The 18195-nt window shown below is 41.2% G+C and overlaps 6 protein-coding genes and 1 non-coding gene across 8 annotated transcripts; 5 read left to right on the top strand and 2 right to left on the bottom strand.

Annotated features, from left to right (window-relative positions):
• The first annotated feature begins 30 nt into the window (after positions 1-30).
• LOC103850362 (cytochrome b5 domain-containing protein RLF) lies at positions 31-1476 on the top strand. 2 transcript variants are annotated; one of them, XM_009127105.3, is made up of 4 exons: positions 31-220; positions 478-522; positions 623-935; positions 1020-1476. In XM_009127105.3, exons 2-4 carry the CDS (start codon positions 484-486, stop codon positions 1292-1294), a joined length of 627 nt encoding a protein of 208 aa, XP_009125353.1. In that variant the 5' UTR covers positions 31-220; positions 478-483; the 3' UTR covers positions 1295-1476. The 2 variants fall into 2 exon arrangements, with proteins under 2 accessions (XP_009125353.1, XP_009125352.1); XM_009127104.3 differs by having other exon boundaries at positions 50-220; positions 454-522.
• Positions 1477-1544: 68 nt separating this feature from the next.
• On the top strand, positions 1545-4475 carry LOC103850365 (probable WRKY transcription factor 19). The gene is made up of 2 exons (XM_009127106.3): positions 1545-1789; positions 2505-4475. The coding sequence occupies exon 2, from the start codon at positions 2633-2635 to the stop codon at positions 4244-4246; it is 1614 nt and encodes a 537-aa protein (XP_009125354.1). The 5' UTR covers positions 1545-1789; positions 2505-2632; the 3' UTR covers positions 4247-4475.
• Positions 4476-4671: 196 nt separating this feature from the next.
• Positions 4672-7042, top strand: LOC103850366 (malate dehydrogenase 2, glyoxysomal). Its single transcript, XM_009127107.3, has 8 exons — positions 4672-4942; positions 5066-5284; positions 5355-5669; positions 5978-6067; positions 6137-6256; positions 6366-6455; positions 6555-6649; positions 6753-7042. The coding sequence occupies exons 1-8, from the start codon at positions 4868-4870 to the stop codon at positions 6823-6825; spliced, it is 1077 nt and encodes a 358-aa protein (XP_009125355.1). The 5' UTR covers positions 4672-4867; the 3' UTR covers positions 6826-7042.
• Positions 7043-7239: 197 nt separating this feature from the next.
• On the top strand, positions 7240-8701 carry LOC103850367 (soluble inorganic pyrophosphatase 6, chloroplastic). Its single transcript, XM_009127108.3, has 3 exons — positions 7240-7707; positions 8124-8362; positions 8447-8701. Exons 1-3 carry the CDS (start codon positions 7459-7461, stop codon positions 8457-8459), a joined length of 501 nt encoding a protein of 166 aa, XP_009125356.1. The 5' UTR covers positions 7240-7458; the 3' UTR covers positions 8460-8701.
• TRNAV-AAC lies at positions 7261-7334 on the bottom strand. Its single transcript has one exon. It is a non-coding gene; the product is annotated as a tRNA-Val (tRNA).
• On the bottom strand, positions 8642-12712 carry LOC103850371 (serine carboxypeptidase-like 19). Its single transcript, XM_009127115.3, has 14 exons — positions 11533-12712; positions 11286-11431; positions 10840-10916; positions 10617-10739; positions 10432-10534; positions 10302-10339; positions 10114-10215; positions 9933-10019; positions 9676-9843; positions 9521-9592; positions 9323-9441; positions 9095-9211; positions 8952-8997; positions 8642-8869 (listed from the first exon to the last, which is right to left on the bottom strand). Exons 1-14 carry the CDS (start codon positions 11652-11654, stop codon positions 8789-8791), a joined length of 1401 nt encoding a protein of 466 aa, XP_009125363.1. The 5' UTR covers positions 11655-12712; the 3' UTR covers positions 8642-8788.
• A 409-nt stretch (positions 12713-13121) lies between these two features.
• LOC117131702 lies at positions 13122-16061 on the top strand. The gene has a single exon (XM_033283938.1). The coding sequence runs from the start codon at positions 13122-13124 to the stop codon at positions 16059-16061; it is 2940 nt and encodes a 979-aa protein (XP_033139829.1).
• The last annotated feature ends 2134 nt before the right edge of the window (positions 16062-18195 follow it).

The following is an 18195-nucleotide window of genomic DNA, read 5'->3' as shown; positions in this document are numbered from 1 at the left end:
CTAAACCGAATTAATGGAACCAGAACAAACCAATTTTAATTAGCTTATCTGATCCTAAACCGAATTGAACCGAGTCAAAATTCATCCAGCCTCCAGGGCAAGAAGAACATGACTCGTCCGTCCATTCTCATCAATTGCCAATAGAACTCTCCTCTGTTTCCCCCTTCGATTCTCTGTTTCAGGATCCCGAAACGATCTCCACTCTCTCAGATCACACCAGGTATTTCAATTCTCTTTTAGATTATGATTATTCACCATACATCTGATTACCCTTTTTCTTCATTTTGTTTGTGTGTGAGAATCTCTAAGCTAATGAATCTCTAAAGTCGTCATCTTTACACTCTGTTATGTCAAATTGGACGAGTCCTCCTTGTTTAGATCTTCTTCTAAACCCAGAGAGTGCTTTAGATGTTTTATAATCTAACTGATACCAACTGTTTCTGAAAATTATAGCTCAAAGCTCTGTTTTTTTTAAAGCTCAAGATGGATTCTTCCAAGGATGATGACTTCACATTCTCAAGTGTGAGTTTACACTCTTCTCTTCAGAATTTAATAGCTTATAAAACATTAAAGTTTAAGACTTTATGATGTTTGGTTCTTTGGTTTTGTCCTGTTTTAAAAGGTTGTGCCATCAGATAGTGAAGTATCTCTAGAGGCAAAAGATCTCGCATCACGTGTAGACTCTATCACCCTTAAAGATTCATTACATCCTCAACGCAACAACCCTCTGTCTAAAGCTCCCCCCAAGGAAAAAACAGTTGGTTCTTTGTCCTTCACCGTGACTGACTCTTCCTCTTCATCAAAACCCTCCAACGAATCATCATCTGAGATTATCAAAGCTAGAAAGCCTATAACACGCACCAAAGTCCCCTTCGAAAAGGGTTACAGCCAAATGGACTGGCTCAAACTCACAAGAACACATCCCGATCTCGCAGGTAAACCTTTCTCTTCTTCTTTGTTTTCCCCTAAATGCACATTTTTGATGTGGTTTATTACAATACATGATGTTGTTGTTGCAGGCCTAAAGGGGGAGTCGAACAGGAGGCTTATATCGATGGATGAAGTGAAGAAGCACAACAAGACGGGAGACTCCATGTGGACTGTGTTGAAAGGACGCGTATACAACATAACCCCTTATATGAATTTTCATCCCGGAGGTGTTGATATGCTGATGAAAGCTGTTGGGAGAGATGGGACGTTGTTGTTCAACAAGTACCACGCTTGGGTGAGTTATGATATATTGCTTGAGAAATGCCTTGTTGGTGTTTTGGATGATACCAAAGTGAAGAAGTAAGAAGCGTAAGCGTGATGGATTATCATATATAGAATTCTTAAGTCAAATAAGAATAAGACATTTTTTTTTAGTGTTTGATTCTTCAAATGCAAACGCTGATCACATTGATGTATTTTTATTAGACTTATACGCAACTCTTTGATGTTAATATATGTTAAAGTTCTCCTGAATCATTGATAACATTATGTGATTAATACAACATTTTTCTTTTAGTATATATACAACATTTTTCTCCACTTGAAGGGGCCAATCAGAGCCCTTCTTTCTGACAGGGGCCAGGGGTAGTTAAGGTATTCGAGAAAAAACCATGACTGGTCGTAGACGGTATTGTGATATTCTGACACTATCATTTTGTTATTTGCCAATAATCTAGTTTCTTGTTTATATGACTCACCTGTGTTGGCTGTTTCTTTGATTTTATTGGCTCTTCTTCTTTCTTCCTCTAGTTTTTTCCTTTGAGTCTTATATCTGGAGGTCAAGTTTCAGATCCACCAGGTATTCAATTCTCTTCTTCTTCATTCTTTCTGATTTTCTTTTATGTGATTTCAAATAGTTCATTCATTTGATTGGTCAGAGTTCATGAATCAGAATTTGTGGCTGTACTGTATCTCAGAAACTTGCTGATAGTATGAGTATTTGTATTATTATTTTTTTCCTCCTGCTTCCAATAATCAATCTTCCAAGTTCCAAGTCAAACCTCTGAAAACAAATCTTCCTTCAGATTTTTTGGATCTTGTGTGTTGGATCTTCAATCATGGTTCTAAATGAAGTGTTGTATTTAAAAAAAGGAGTTCCTGATGCATCTCTCATGTGATTTTCACCCTTTTTTTTTCTTCTGATTTTTTGGGAAGACGGATGAGAGCACATGATAGCTTTAGACATTAAGTACCATTGTCTAAATCTATTTCATTCTATGAACTATGTACAAATTTTTACATCTTATCTTTACTTAGTTAAGGCTTCATTTTGCATCCAAAATTCATTTGGTTGTGTCCCTTAGTCCCTGCCTTATGTAACTTTCAGTCTTGTGCACCTCACTTCAAATGCTTTCTTGCTTCTATGAACTTACATGCCCTTGATTGTGCTTCTCTTTAGGTCGTATCCTTATGCCACCTTCCGATTTTCACCTGTTACTGCATCCAGTTATACAATGTTCTTTGCTCTTCATGCATCACCCGTCTTGTTTAATGCTTTCTTGATTTTGTTTCAGGTCTTTCAGGTCTCATCATCCCCACCAGTAATGTCTTTCTCCTGATAGTATTAGACTAGCAGAATAGTTTCTTCTTTCCCTTTCTTGAAGATGGACAGGGAAGACACATCTGGCTTTGTGAGTGGCGGATGTTTATTATCTCTTGTCATGTGCTAAGTGGTAGTTTTTGGGAGCTCTCTATCTACTACACCCTTTTCATCAATATGAGTGACAACTCTCTTACCCTCAACTCCCTGGGAGACTCTCAAAGCCATTTTTGCTCTGATGTCTCTAACTGCACTGATGATAGCTGCCGCTTGGTCCTTGGATTAGGTCCAACATCAGCTTCATACTGTTATGGTACTCAAGAACTCGCATCACGAGGTGGTTCACTTCTGCAACTTGGTCTTCCAGACACTCTCAGCGGACTTGATCCCTCATCGTCTACATATACTAGCAGACAATGTGTGGTTCCTCCTGTTGATGAAGGTTCTTCTTCTGCAAAGAGATCAGGTGGTTACATGCCATCACTTCTGTTGGATCATTCACAAGTGAGTCTAGAGTCATCCTTCTCTGTACAACAGAGGAGTTACAACCCCAAGAAGTGCAATTTCTTGGGATGTATGAAGGGAGCTAGAGGATCTTCAGGGCTCTGCATCAGCCATGGAGGAGGAGGAGAGAGATGCCAAAAGCCAGGCTGCAACAAAGGCACAGAGAGTAGTAAAACCACTTTCTGCAAAACACACGGTGGAGGGAAGAGATGTGAACACTTGGGATGCACGAAGAGCGCCGAAAGAAAAACAGATTACTGCATATCTCACGGTGGTGGAAGACGCTGCGGGTTCATCAAGGGGTGTGACAAAGCAGCACGTGGCAAATCAGGTCTCTGCATAAAACACGGTGGTGGCAAGAGATGTGTTATAGAAAGCTGTGCGCGAAGTGCTGAAGGACAAGCTGGTCTTTGTATATCTCACGGCGGTGGGAGACGCTGTCAGTTTTCTTCAGGTTGTGATAAAGGAGCTCAAGGGATTACTAACTATTGCAAAGCACATGGAGGTGGGAAACGCTGTATATTCTCAGGGTGTGGTAAAGGAGCAGAAGGGAGTACTCCTCTGTGTAAGGCGCACGGTGGTGGGAAGCGTTGTCAATCTGAAGGAGGTGGGATTTGCTCTAAAAGTGTGCATGGTGGGACTAACTTCTGCGTTGCTCATGGTGGTGGGAAGAGATGTGTTGTGTCAGGGTGTACTAAGAGTGCTCGTGGTCGCACTGATTGTTGTGTTAAGCACGGTGGTGGGAAACGGTGTAGGGTTGGTGAGTGTGGGAAGAGTGCTCAAGGGAGTGGTGAGTTGTGCAAAGCTCATGGTGGTGGGAAGAGGTGTTGTTGGGGAGGTGGGGAGTGTGAGAAGTTTGCTAGAGGGAAGAGTGGTTTGTGTGCTAAGCATAATAGTGTTAAGGAGAAAAGAGAAGATGGTGGAAGCAAGAGTGGTTTGATTGGACCGGGGCTGTTCAGTGGTCTTGTTGTTGGTTCTAGTTCTGATCATTCTCAGTCTGAAGTTAGCGCTATACAGTTGGAGAAAAGGCAGAAGATGATGATACCTATGCAGGTTCTTGTGCCTTCATCAATGAGATCTCTAAGTGGTTCACATGAAGGAGAAACAAACATGTTTGACTTTATGATTCCGGAGGAGAGAGTTCATGGTGGTGGGATGATGATGTCTTTACTTGGTGGTAGCCTGAAACAACCTTCCACTGATGGAAACTGAGAGCATTCTCTTTGTAAGTGTAACATGCTCAGAACAAACTTCTGTAAAGCTGTAAATATGTGTGTTGCAACTGGTTATGTTGCTCTTTTGTTTTGTCAACTAAACCCAAGCTTAAACCGTATTTGAACCGAATTAAACCGGTCTAAACCATATTCCGTGGGGCCTTTTGTGGGCTTCTTCAATTGTCAAACCAATTCGAAAATATTAGTTTTTGATGATAAAAATATTATTTTCTGTGTTTACCAGTTTCTAATAATTACCAATAATATTTTAATAAATACAATTATTTTTTTAAATTTGGAATTTATCATTATTAACTAGTAAAAGATACTTAGAAAACATAAAACATGCGTTTTTTTAAACAATTTTTAAGTACTTTTTATAGCTTCATTTGAAATTTATTTTATGGAAATTTTGAGAGCCACAGCAACAGTCATGAGAGGAGAGCAACACAAAGAAGATAAAGTGATAAGGAATGGCTCCAACAAATAAAAGACAAATACTTATATGTCATATTCTATCAATATAGTCCCCATGTTTTAAAGTTATCTCACTTCTCTGACATACAAATTAAAACTCTTTAGTAGCTCTCTAACGAAAGCAAACACAGAGAACACAAGAATGGAGTTCCGTGGAGATGCCAACAAGAGGATTGCTATGATATCAGCTCATCTTCAACCTTCTTTCACTCCTCAGGTTTTTATTCTTTCCCTCTGCTTCTAACTCAAGTTATCTTATTTGATTCTTCAATGGTTTGTATATTAGCATTACGGTTCATCAAGGTTCTTTTGTCTTCTTCCTGGTCTGAATAATCATTAGATGGAGGCCAAGAACTCTGTGATGGGACTAGAAAGCTGTAGAGCGAAAGGAGGGAACCCAGGATTCAAAGTAGCCATTCTTGGAGCTGCAGGTGGAATAGGACAGTCTCTATCCTTGTTAATGAAAATGAACCCTCTCGTCTCTTTACTTCATCTCTACGATGTTGTCAATGCTCCTGGAGTCACTGCTGATGTTAGCCATATGGACACTGGAGCTGTTGTACGTACCTCTCATCTTTGACTTCTTGCTAATGTCTTGAGTAATGACTAATTCTTGATTGTTTTTTTAGGTTAGAGGATTCTTGGGAGCCAAGCAACTCGAGGACGCCCTAACCGGTATGGATCTTGTGATCATACCAGCTGGTGTGCCGAGGAAACCAGGGATGACACGTGATGATCTCTTTAAAATCAATGCTGGGATTGTTAAGACACTATGTGAAGGAGTAGCGAAATGCTGTCCTAATGCTATAGTTAACTTGATTAGCAACCCTGTGAACTCTACTGTCGCTATTGCTGCTGAGGTTTTCAAGAAAGCTGGAACTTATGATCCTAAGAAGCTTCTTGGTGTTACTACACTTGATGTTGCTCGTGCCAACACATTTGTGGTAATAATTTCTTTTATGATTCATCATTCAAGTTTGGTTTTATTGAATTTTATGCAATTATCAAGATTTGATCCAGTCTCAAATAATTTATACTGTTCAAATTTCTTTTAACTATGCAGTGAATTAGTTTTAAGAGTTGATAGATTTATCTATATATGTTTGACGTTTCTTTTGAAATTATAATCTCTAAATTTAGTAATATAACTAGACCATATTTTATATATATTTTTTTCAAAATTCTTAATTTTTAGATTCCTGCATGTTACACATGCTATTAGACGGTTCTGATTTAATCCAATCTTGTGCAGGCTGAAGTTCTTGGCCTTGATCCAAGAGAAGTCGATGTACCAGTCGTTGGAGGACATGCTGGAGTCACAATCTTGCCACTATTGTCACAGGTAACTTATCAATAGGGTCATTTTCATTACACCAGCTTCTCTGATAATTGATGTTTTTAATGGCCTCAGGTTAAACCACCTAGCAGCTTCACACCATCAGAGATTGAGTACCTCACGAACCGGATTCAAAACGGTGGAACAGAAGTTGTGGAGGCAAAAGCTGGAGCTGGATCTGCAACACTTTCAATGGTACAAAGCAAAACCAGCTTACTTCTTAAAACATAATCATAACTCGGTTCTTCTCTTGAACAATCTCATGAACATATGTGGAAATGTACTACCTTTACTACTACTACAGGCATATGCTGCAGCCAAGTTTGCAGATGCTTGCCTTCGCGGGTTAAGAGGAGATGCGAATGTCATTGAATGCTCTTTTGTTGCTTCACAGGTGTAAATTATGAAAAGGCTATTCAATTATACATCTCTCTCTTTCTCTCATTCTCTTAACGGTTTTGATTTGTAATGGTGTCGTTCTTTGCAAGAAAAGGTGACAGAGTTAGCATTCTTTGCAACCAAAGTGCGTCTTGGACGTACAGGAGCAGAGGAAGTGTTCCAGCTTGGGCCCTTGAACGAATATGAAAGGTCTGAAACATTCTCTCTTCAAATAATATAACCTGTCTCATAAAAGAGAGCAAAGAGAGGTCTTATAATCTTGATTTCTTGAATTTTCTTTGACAATCTACAGGGTTGGTCTGGAGAAAGCAAAAGAAGAACTAGCTGGAAGTATTCAGAAAGGTGTCGACTTCATCAGGAAATGAAATCAAGAATAATCACAGAGAAAAAATAAAATCTTCTTCGTTCCTAAAATCATATGATCATGTACCACTACTACTTACTCATCATGCCCATGTCCTGCTTTCTTCTTCTTCTTCTTCAACTTTGTAAAAATTCCTTTATCAGTTTGTATAACACTGTGGTGTCTTAAACACGGGTTTTGATGAAGTGAAGTTTCGACATTACATATGTCAACAGCTACTTAAAACCGGCCAGTTTAGGATTGGACACAAAACATTGAGAGATCAAACATATTATTTTCATTTGACTTTTATTAATAATTAAGAACGAAAACTTTATAGGAAGCAAGTGTGTTTCCAACTTCTAGCTAAAAAAGTACATAAAACAACATGTACAGTTAGTAAACATCGTTGCAGAGTGACAAGTTTGTGTAGAAGGGAAAAAAAAGGAAAAATGATTGGCTTCGTCCAGGTTCGAACTGGAGACCTTCAGTGTGTTAGACTGACGTGATAACCAACTACACCACGAAACCTTTGTGTTAACTCTTCCAAAATTTTAATATTTATACTATTCATTAAATTTGGTATTATAAAAACCACGTGATCTGTTAACTGATTCGTCTTGTCCGAAGAAAGTGAAAACGCTTCTCCACAGTAATGGCGGCCACAAGAGTGATGATGACTGCAGCTCAAACCACCTCGTGTTTCCTCGCCAAACGAGCCTTCCTCCTCCCAGCGAAAACATCACACGGCGCTCTCTGCTTCAACAGAAGAGCTTTAGCGTTGAAATCGAAACGACCCTTCTCTTGCAGTGCCATATACAACCCTCAGGTCAAGGTTAAAGAAGAAGGTCAACCCGAAACACTAGACTATCGTGTCTTCTTCCTCGATGGCTCTGGAAAGAAGGTACCTTTTCTCTCTCTCTCTCTCTCTGTTAAAGTTCAAAGCTTTTTAACTCTCTGAGCTCTGAAGGATCTTCCACATTGTTAAATTAGACCAATGCAATCAATGTTCTTGTGGGTTAAGTTTGGTTTATGCAAATGAAAGATTGTTTCTTTTAGAAGATGCTTTTGATTCGTTACTCTGTTCTGTGTTTGTGTCTCTGTGTTAAAGTTTAAAGCTTTTTAACTCTCTGAGCTCTGGGGATCTTCCCACATTGTAAAATTAGACCAATGCAATCAATGTTCTTGTTGTTAGGTTTGGTTTATGCAAATGAAAGATTGTTTCTTTAGTGAATTTTCGTTTGAAGATGCTTTTGATTAGTTACTCTGTTTTGTGTTTTTTTTTTTGGTTAAAAGGTTGAATATGCTTATTGTGTATAGGTTTCTCCATGGCATGATATACCGTTGAGTTTAGGAGATGGAGTTTACAACTTTATAGTTGAAATCCCTAAAGAGTCTAAAGCAAAAATGGAGGTTGCTACTGATGAAGCTTCCACTCCTATTAAACAAGACACTAAAAAAGGAAAGCTCAGATACTATCCGTACAACATAAAGACTACAAGATCCCAGATGGGAAGCCTGCTAACAGATTCGGCCTTGGAGACAAACCAGCTAACAAAGTAAGGTCTTGTGGGTACTGCTTCATGTTTGGTAATGAAACTGAAAGAAGCTATAACGGTTCTTGTTTGGTGTTTTTTTAACAGGACTATGCATTGAAGATAATCCATGAAACAAATGAATCATGGGCTAAGCTTGTGAAGAGATCAGTTGATGCTGGAGACCTTTCACTTTTCTGAACAGTTTTTACAAAATGATATCTTGCAGTGTCTCAATTATGAGCTCAGAATAATTATCAGACTAGAGTCCTTTCATCATTCTTGTTTTTTTTTCCTGTCTTGTAAATGAGATTTTGTTTTTCACCATTGATGACTGAGAAATAATAAAAGGTTATTATTATTTTTAATTTTTGACTTAATAACCATAAACGAAAACAAAAGCAACTCATGAAACTTTTGACAGAGAGAGAGAGAAGTGAGTGAGGAACTTCAGAGAGATTCACCATCAATCCATCTTTTGAACATAAGTGAGCATTGGTCTGGATTATACTCAGCAGTGTGTCCTCCTCCCTACACATATCAAACACTATATCATTTTTAATTCTGCCAGCAGAAACTCTAGAGAAGACAGAAAGGGTTTAGAATTTGTTGCCTTGATGGTTGCAAATGTCATCTTATTTGCATAGGTCCTTGTATATCTACAAAACAAGGGATACAATTTAAGTGTGTTTAAAGATCATTTAGAAAGTTGATGAGATTGGAGTTAGAAACAGATGTTTTTGGCTTTGGCTTTACCCAGCGACTTGATTGCTAGTCATCATCCAAGGTCTCCAGTCATCAACAATGGAATAGTTGAGAGATTTGATCCATGCTTCAGTTGAAGAGAAAGGTATCATCATATCATGATCACCACTGTTCCCAAAATTTGCAAATATTTATCTTGTGACTTGATCAAGATGCAGAAAGAATAACATTTAACTAATATTTGTGACTCAAAAAAAAAAGAATGAAGTATTATCTTGCCTGTAGATGAGAGCGCGGAAGCCTTTACGGCTATTATTGACGTGATATGGAATGGCATTGTGAATATCATATGTATATGGTATGTTTTGAGTGTTGCATCGACTCCATTTTCCGAAGCCCTACATAACATTTAACATTTAATTGGTAACGTTGTGTTAAGTTTTTATTTAGAACAAGAAACAAAGTTCACATAGGTACCTTCTTCACGCCTAAAGCTCTGCGTACATTTTCATCATTTGCCCAAAAGGCAGACAGAAAATACCTATAAGTCTGAGAATACAGTAAGTGTTAAAAAATCACAAACCTATGAATATACAATATAACCAAAAATGAAAAGAAAAGAGAATTAATACAAAGCAGCTTGGAGGAGGTAACGATGATGAATCATTTCTTGAAAACTCCTTGAGTTCTCTTCTTCGACTGGTTCTGATATTTGGTAAGGTTTGTGATATGTCTGCTAAGACATAATCTACTTTGCAGTTTGGTAACAAAATCTGCTCTATGTATATCTCTGAGATGCACTAAGGACTCAAAAAACAAAGAGACAAGTTAGTTTGTGAAAATGCATGTAGATACCCATGTGGTGTTTTTTTTAGTTATAATCCCTTACCTGATGATAAGCTAGAAGCCCATTTGAACATTTTGCATTACTTGGATCTACGTTAAAGAATTTGCCTCCACAGTTTCTTTCAAGTGACTGCATATAGTAGTGATGTAAACAAGATTGTAACCAAATGTCTCAAGAATTTCATTATAATGATGATGGTGATGATGAAGAAAAAAGTATATACCTCATGGAGCTCATCTGAAATAAGTCCCATCCGATGCGCAAATGAAACTCTATGATTTGGTTCTAAGTTTGTACGTACTGCAGGGTTTCCAAGAACATATCCCTGCTCAGTTTATATAAATTATATTAAATCTCATCCAAAAATATATTGGTATTAAGCCAAAAAAGGAGAGATTAAAGTTTTGTTACCTGAATATTTATGAGTGGTGTGAGACCTTTTTCATTTCCTGTTTTGATATTGTGTAATGTGATTAAAACATTTGATATAAAATATAAGAAACTACCATAGAGGCATAAGTGAGTGGTAAGTTAAAAATACCAAGTGAAATCTGTTGCACAACTCCTGGAACAATCTTCCCGGAATATGAATCTCCACCAACGTAAAATGAATTGGATATAAACTCAGGGTGGTCCACAAACCACTACAAGCAACAACATAGTGAAAAGTTTTAGAAAATAAACCAAAATCATCAAGAAAGGTATAAGAAAGAGAGAACACTCAACACTCCTAAGGAACTGGTCGATTTGGTGAATTTGTTTGGTGTCGCTCGTCTCAGCAGCACGCCGAGTTTTGGCATAAGAATATCCAGAACCAGCAGGAGATTCCAAATATAAAATGTTAGCCACCTGAAAAAAAAATTGAGTATACATATTACACATTCTCTTTAGAAGCAAGATGTTGGTATTACAGAGGAAAGCATTATAAAATTAGTAACTAATCTCTCGCCTTTGTCCAAGAAAAAGATGTTAGCTCTAAAGGAGGCAGTGTCCCATTATACTCATTCCCTTTAAAAGCCAAAGGACCTGACAAAAACATTTAAAATTAATTAAAAAATCACACAACACATGCATAAACTAAATTATTTAGCACAGAACACATGCATTAATTAGACTTGTCTTAACCCTCCAAACATTATAAAAATCACACAACATATGCAACTAAACTATTTTTTACAGAACACATGCATTAATTACACTTGTCTTAACCCTTACAACATAAGAGAATCACACCATACATGCAATTAAACTATTTAATACTGAAGACATGCATATCAATTAGATTTGTTTAATTAAGCCTTAAAATATAATTTTCAAGATGGGATCCCTAAGTAAAACTAGTTAGTTAGGACTCGGTAAATACAATAAATCCCAAAAAAAAAAGGATTTGTTTACCATTTGCAAACAGAAAACCACAAATGGAGCTGCATCCAGGCCCACCAGTTAGCCAAATCATGAGAGGATCTTTATCTGGATTTCTCTCTGATTTCACAAAGTAGTAAAAGAGCTCAACATCTCCAGATTCACCAACACTCACATACCTTGTTATATAAAACCACATGCAGCAAAGAAGAAAGAGACATGTCTTAGATTAAGGATTTTTTTATAACAAATTGGAGTGAAGAGATGGACTTTGTTTTACCCAGTCTCGAGCTCAAAAGGAAGAGGACCTTCAAGACCAGGAAGATACTTCACATGCAAAGAAGCATCAACCAAAATCAAGATGCTCAACGGAAATAAGACTAGAAAGTAAAGATTTCTCATTTTCTCTGCTTCTTGGTGTCACTAGCCTTGCATGCGAATCATTAATTAGTTCCACGAAGCTTAAGCCCAAGTGCGAAGAAAGAAGACTGCGAATTTCAGTGAAGACAAATTAGCACATGCAGTGCTCAAAACGTGGCTACCGTTTACGTAACAAGCGTGTTGGCGCCTTTTTCAGAGTTTTGTCAACCGGACCGGTTGGACCGGTTAAATAGAGGAACTTCAAGGCTCCACAACCAAACCAATGTGAAACGTAACACCTGTTTAGTCTGTTCTTTGTTTTTTTCTCGTTTGTCTCATCTTTCAACAACCTGATAACAACCAAATTACAATTCGTCCTTATCGCAAGGGACGATTCTCTCACGAGCATAACCGTCATTTTACAACGTTCAAACCTTAATCTCTTGTACAATACTCTGTGATTATAAGAAGACAAACACAATCATTCTACTTATATTTATAAAAGCAAACCCTCTCAGCAGCTCAGAGTGTTTGATAAATCTTCCTCCAAGTCAACATAAGCAACTCTGTTTCTCCTTTTACCCCATCTCTAATATTATTTGATCAAACTAATTGCACGTTGCAGATTAATCAGAAGAAAATGGATAAGATTGCGGATTTTTACATAAATCTCATGAAGCACACTTGTAAGAGAAGAGTTAAACGTAGCAGCTGAGTAATAACATTTATTACGTCCAACACTTCAACACCTTCGACATGATCTAAGAACAAAGAAAAGAAAGCAAAAAAAAAACATAGCCTTCAAAAGCCTAACATCCCAAAAAAAAAAAAAAAAGAGTTAGATCTTACTTTCTCAAAGACAATGAGAGTTTGACAAAACTTTTCTCCTCTCTTTTATTACTCTTTTCTCTCTCTAAGAGCATTGCTTGTGTTGGTAGTTCTCAAACCGGGTCCAACAATGTCATTCACACCAGGTCACGATCTATAAGGAAACAGATACACATAGTCAAAAGCACAACTACAAAGTGTGACTATACGTTTTTGCATCCCATGGAAGAAAGGATACTGATACGTACGAAGCAGAACGACCGCCGATCCTGTTTCACTATAGGAGAAGAGGACAAACATCTGAGAAATGATGAGAAGGACAGCTGGCTAGCGAGTAGAGTCGAGTAAGAATAAAGGAATAAAGGTCGTTATCAAGAAGATCTGCAGCACATGGCCTGTCGAGGATGTGCTGACGTGACTCGCAAACGTTTGAGGAAACGCAGAACGCTTGTGGGCATTCACGAGATCCTAGGAGTCTATAAAAGAGAGGAGAGAGTAGTTGGTTATGTCATCATTGGATTGATCAAAGTTGTAGTAGGGAGAGAGAGTCCTTTAACGTCTCTGTAATACTTTGTTCAGTGAATACAAACAATCTTTTCTCCTAAGTTCTGAGAGTTCATACTTAAGAAATAAGTTGATCTTATTAACTTGGTATCAGAGCTCGTAGATCTAAGGGAAACGATGGCACCAAAGAGAAACGAGGCAGAATCAACCGCGGACCAGATGCAGCAGCAGATGGGTCGCATCTCACTTCTGGAGCAGAGCATGACCAAGGTCGATGCGATGGAGCAGACCTTGGCGGTGATGCAACAGCAGATGAGCGCTTTCTTTGGCCGGTTGGAGCAGGAGAAGAACGAGCAGGCGAGAGAGAAGGCTCGTTCGCTCGAAGCCGCCAAAGGAAAAGCTCATCAGGAAGAAGAAACATCAGTCGGAGAAGGATCTTCACCGGTAACGACTAAAGCCGGCCAGGTCCTGGATCAGACACCGATTTCGGTGGAGGAAGAAGGATCAGAGAGGAAGGGAGCGTTTTCTCAGGGATCCAGTCAGATGGAGGAAGACTATCGGAACAAAAGATTGGCCCGCTGGCTTGAGCTACCCTTGTTCGATGGCGAACAAGCAGATAGCTGGGTGCTGAGGGCGGATCAGTATTTTGAGATCAGTGAGTTCACAGAGGAACAGAAGCTGAAAGCGGTGAAGATGTGTTTCGTTGAAGACGCACTTTTGTGGTATCGTTGGGAGCGTGATAGAGACCCATTCCGGAGTTGGAGTCAGCTGAAGGAGAGGGTGTTGGAGCAATACTCGACGGCGAGAGATACGTCAGCCGGCGAGAGGCTCCTCCGCCTCCGACAGGAAGGGTCTGTCAAAGACTACTGTCGGGAGTTTATATCGCTGGCGACAAACGCACCGGAGCTGACGGACGCGGTGTTGGAAATGGCGTTCATGAATGGGTTAAAACCACGCATTCGAGCGGGAGTGAGAATGTTCGAGCCAAAAACGTTGCAAAAGATGATGAGTTTAGCTCGGAAGGTGGAAGAATGGGAGGGAGACAACGGGGAAGACGATTCGAAACCCTACCCCAGTTTAGCAGGCCGTAACCCGAAACCCAATAACCGCAGTGACGAGACGACTAATAAGTTGAGCTTTAATGGGCCTAATCAACAAAAGTCCAAGCCCAACTACACGTCAAGCCTGTCACCGCAGAAGGACAAAGGGGTTGCGGGAAAGACTACGACCTATCACAATAGGGTAAAGGCTCCGTTTCGCCGTCTGACGCCGGCAGAGATCGAGCAACGGAGGTCGGCCGGTCTCTGTTTTCGCTGCGACGAGAAGTTCTTCCGGAACCACAAGTGTCCCAAGCCGGAACTCACGGTGTTGATTATGCACGACGATGGGAAGGAAGAGGTGTTCGACGAAGAGCCGTGTGAGCTGCTAGATGAGGAGGAGAACGAAGTCGAGGCAGTGGTGGCAGAGGTCTCAATTAGCTCTGTTGTTGGTCTGACCTCATCTCGCACGATGAAGTTAAAAGGGGAGTTGGGAGGAGAGGAGGTGACTGTCCTTATCGACAGCGGCGCCTCTCACAATTTCATTTCGGAGAAGATGGCTAGTCGAATGGGACTCATAACGAAGAACACAACACGCTACGGGGTAATGGTGGCTGGTGGAGTTAAAGTGCAAGGGAGAGGGGTGATTACAGGAGTAGAGTTGAAGTTGCAAGACTGTACCATTCACACGAGTTTTCTGCCTCTGGAGCTGGGTATAGCAGACGTGATTTTGGGAGTACAGTGGCTCGACACACTGGGTGAAATGCGAGTTAACTGGAAACTGCAGAGGATGAAAATCAGGTTGTCTGGGGAGTGGGTTCTGATACAGGGAGATCCCAGCCTTCATTCAGCAGGAGTGTCTTTGAAGTCGATTTGGAAAACGTTGGAGGAAGAAGGAGAGGGTATTGTAGTGGAGTTTGGAGGATTGCAGGCTGGGGAAACGGGATTTCCCGTGACCGTCGATCAGGAGTGGCAGGCCGTGTTGGGACAGTACGCTGGGGTGTTTCAAGAACCCACAGGACTGCCACCATCAAGAGGGAAGGAGCACGCTATATTGCTGGAGGCAGGAGCCAGTCCCGTTAGTGTCAGACCATTCCGTTATCCTCAAGCACAGAAGACGGAGATTGAGAAGCAGATCGGTCTGATGCTGGCAGCAGGGATTATAAAGGAAAGCAATAGCCCATTCTCAAGTCCGGTGTTATTGGTGAAGAAGAAAGACGGAAGTTGGAGGTTTTGCGTAGACTATCGAGCTCTCAATCGAGTCACCATAGCAGACAAGTACCCAATACCAATGATCGATCAACTCTTGGATGAGCTCCATGGCGCCGTGGTGTTCTCGAAGCTCGACCTCCGCTCAGGCTACCATCAAATTCTGGTAAAGTCTGAGGATGTTCCAAAAACAGCTTTCCGCACGCACGACGGACATTACGAGTTCCTCGTCATGCCATTTGGGCTCTCCAACGCTCCAGCAACGTTCCAGTCTCTTATGAATGATGTATTCAGACCTCATTTGCGCCGGTTTGTCCTGGTCTTTTTTGACGACATCCTGGTCTACAGCAAGACAAAGGAGGCGCATGAGAGGCACTTGGAGATTGTATTGGGGCTGCTGGAGAAGAACCGTCTCTACGCAAACAGGAAGAAATGTCACTTTGGTTGTGAGAAGGTAGAGTATTTGGGTTATGTGATCTCAGCACAAGGGGTGGCGGCGGATCCAGAAAAGATACGAGCGATGGTTAACTGGCCAGTACCAAGAGTAGTGAAAGAGTTGAGAGGGTTCCTTGGTCTCACCGGCTACTACAGGAAATTCGTGCTAGGCTATGGGAGTATAGCACGACCTTTGACCTCTCTGTTACAGAAGGATCAGTTTTTTTGGAACCAGGAAGCAACAGAGGCATTCAGGGGGTTGAAGGAAGCCATGACCAGTCCCGGTCTTGGCGATGCCAAATTTCGAGGAGCTGTTTGTGGTAGAATCAGACGCGTCTGGTGTAGGGTTGGGAGCGGTATTGATGCAGCAACAGCGGCCTATAGCATATTTCAGTCAAGCGTTGACTGCTCGCCAGAAGCTCAAATCAGTCTATGAGAGGGAGCTCATGGCGATAGTGTTCGCTGTGCAGAAATGGAGACACTACCTATTGGGGCGAAGGTTTGTAGTAAAGACGGATCAGAAGAGCCTCAAGTTCCTGCTGGAGCAGCGAGAGATCAACATGGAGTATCAGCGCTGGCTCACCAAACTGTTGGGGTTCGAGTTTGATATAATTTACAAGCCAGGGCTGGAGAACAAGGCAGCGGACGCCTTATCACGCAAGACGGAGGTCTCGGAGTTGTATGCGGTATCAGTGTCAACTGCTTTACAATTGGAAGAAATTGGCAGTGAGGTTGACAAAGATGTGGAGTTGCAGAAGTTAATAACGGAGCTCAGAGAGGACCCTTCTAAACACCCTGACTACTCTTGGGTACAAGGGCGTTTACTGAGGCAGGGGAAACTAGTGCTACCTAGAGACTCACCATTGGTGGGGGTGATCCTTAAAGAACACCATGACAGTAAGATGGCAGGGCACGGAGGAATGTTAAAGACTCAGAAGAGGATTGGAGAGTTGTTCTACTGGAGGGGGATGATGACGGATATAAGGAGGTATGTGGCGGCGTGTCAGACTTGCCAGAGACAGAAATACTCCACACTGGCTCCAGGAGGGTTGCTTCAACCGCTGCCGATTCCAGGTCAGGTGTGGGAGGATATCTCGATGGATTTTGTGGAAGGACTTCCAAAATCGGATGGTTTCAACGCAGTGTTAGTGGTGGTTGATCGTTTCACGAAATACGCACATTTCATCAAGATCAAACACCCCTTCACGGCGCCAGAAATCGCTCAACTCTTTGTGCATGGGATCATCAAACTACACGGGTTCCCTCGCACAATAGTATCGGATAGAGACAAGGTCTTCACAAGTTCGTTCTGGAAGGAGTTATTTAAGCTGTCAGGGTCAAAGCTGTGCTTCAGTACCGCTTATCACCCACAAACCGATGGGCAGACTGAGGTAACCAACAGAAGTATGGAGACGTATCTGAGGTGTTACGCAGGGGATAAGCCAAGAACGTGGGCTAAGTTTCTGGAGTGGGCTGAGCTGAGTTACAACACCTCCTATCACACTTCGATTCAGATGTCGCCGTTCCAAGCTCTGTATGGAAGAGTACCTCCGACGTTGTTAAGGTATGAGAACGGGTCTACGGTGAATGCAGAGTTGGAAGAACAGTTGAAAGAGCGAGATAGGATGTTGGATAGCATTAAGGAGCAACTCCATCGCTCTCAGCAGTTGATGAAGGAAAAGGCAGACATCAAAAGGCGTGAGGTTGAATTCACAGTGGGAGATATGGTGTTGGTGAAGATCCGTCCTTACAGACAGCGCACTCTAGCCAAACGCATTAACGAGAAGCTGTCTGCTAGGTTCTATGGACCATTCGAGGTGTTGGCAAAAGTAGGGCGTGTCGCTTACAAGTTAAAACTGCCCGAAGGTACCAAAATACATCCAACGTTCCATGTCTCACAGCTCAAGAAGATGGTCGGAGAGTTGGTGGAGACTGTGGCTATACCACCACAACTATCGTCGGAAGGGGTGCTGGAAACTGAGCCTGCAGCAGTATTAAAGAAAAGAAGGAATGAGAAAACTCAGCAGGAGGAGGTGCTAGTTCAATGGGAAGGGTTGCCGGCTCATGACTGCACATGGGAAGAAGTTAGTGTGATGAAAGATCAGTTCCCACAGTTTGACCTTGAGGACAAGATCAATTTCGAAGGGCCGGGTATTGATACGTACGAAGCAGAACGACCGCCGATCCTGTTTCACTATAGGAGAAGAGGACAAACATCTGAGAAATGATGAGAAGGACAGCTGGCTAGCGAGTAGAGTCGAGTAAGAATAAAGGAATAAAGGTCGTTATCAAGAAGATCTGCAGCACATGGCCTGTCGAGGATGTGCTGACGTGACTCGCAAACGTTTGAGGAAACGCAGAACGCTTGTGGGCATTCACGAGATCCTAGGAGTCTATAAAAGAGAGGAGAGAGTAGTTGGTTATGTCATCATTGGATTGATCAAAGTTGTAGTAGGGAGAGAGAGTCCTTTAACGTCTCTGTAATACTTTGTTCAGTGAATACAAACAATCTTTTCTCCTAAGTTCTGAGAGTTCATACTTAAGAAATAAGTTGATCTTATTAGATACAT

The sequence above is a fragment of the Brassica rapa genome, chromosome A02 (assembly GCF_000309985.2).
Source record: "Brassica rapa cultivar Chiifu-401-42 chromosome A02, CAAS_Brap_v3.01, whole genome shotgun sequence".
Classification (NCBI taxonomy): domain Eukaryota; kingdom Viridiplantae; phylum Streptophyta; class Magnoliopsida; order Brassicales; family Brassicaceae; genus Brassica; species Brassica rapa.
Note: the sequence above shows the minus strand (reverse complement) of the source record. Positions and strands in the feature narration are given on the sequence as shown.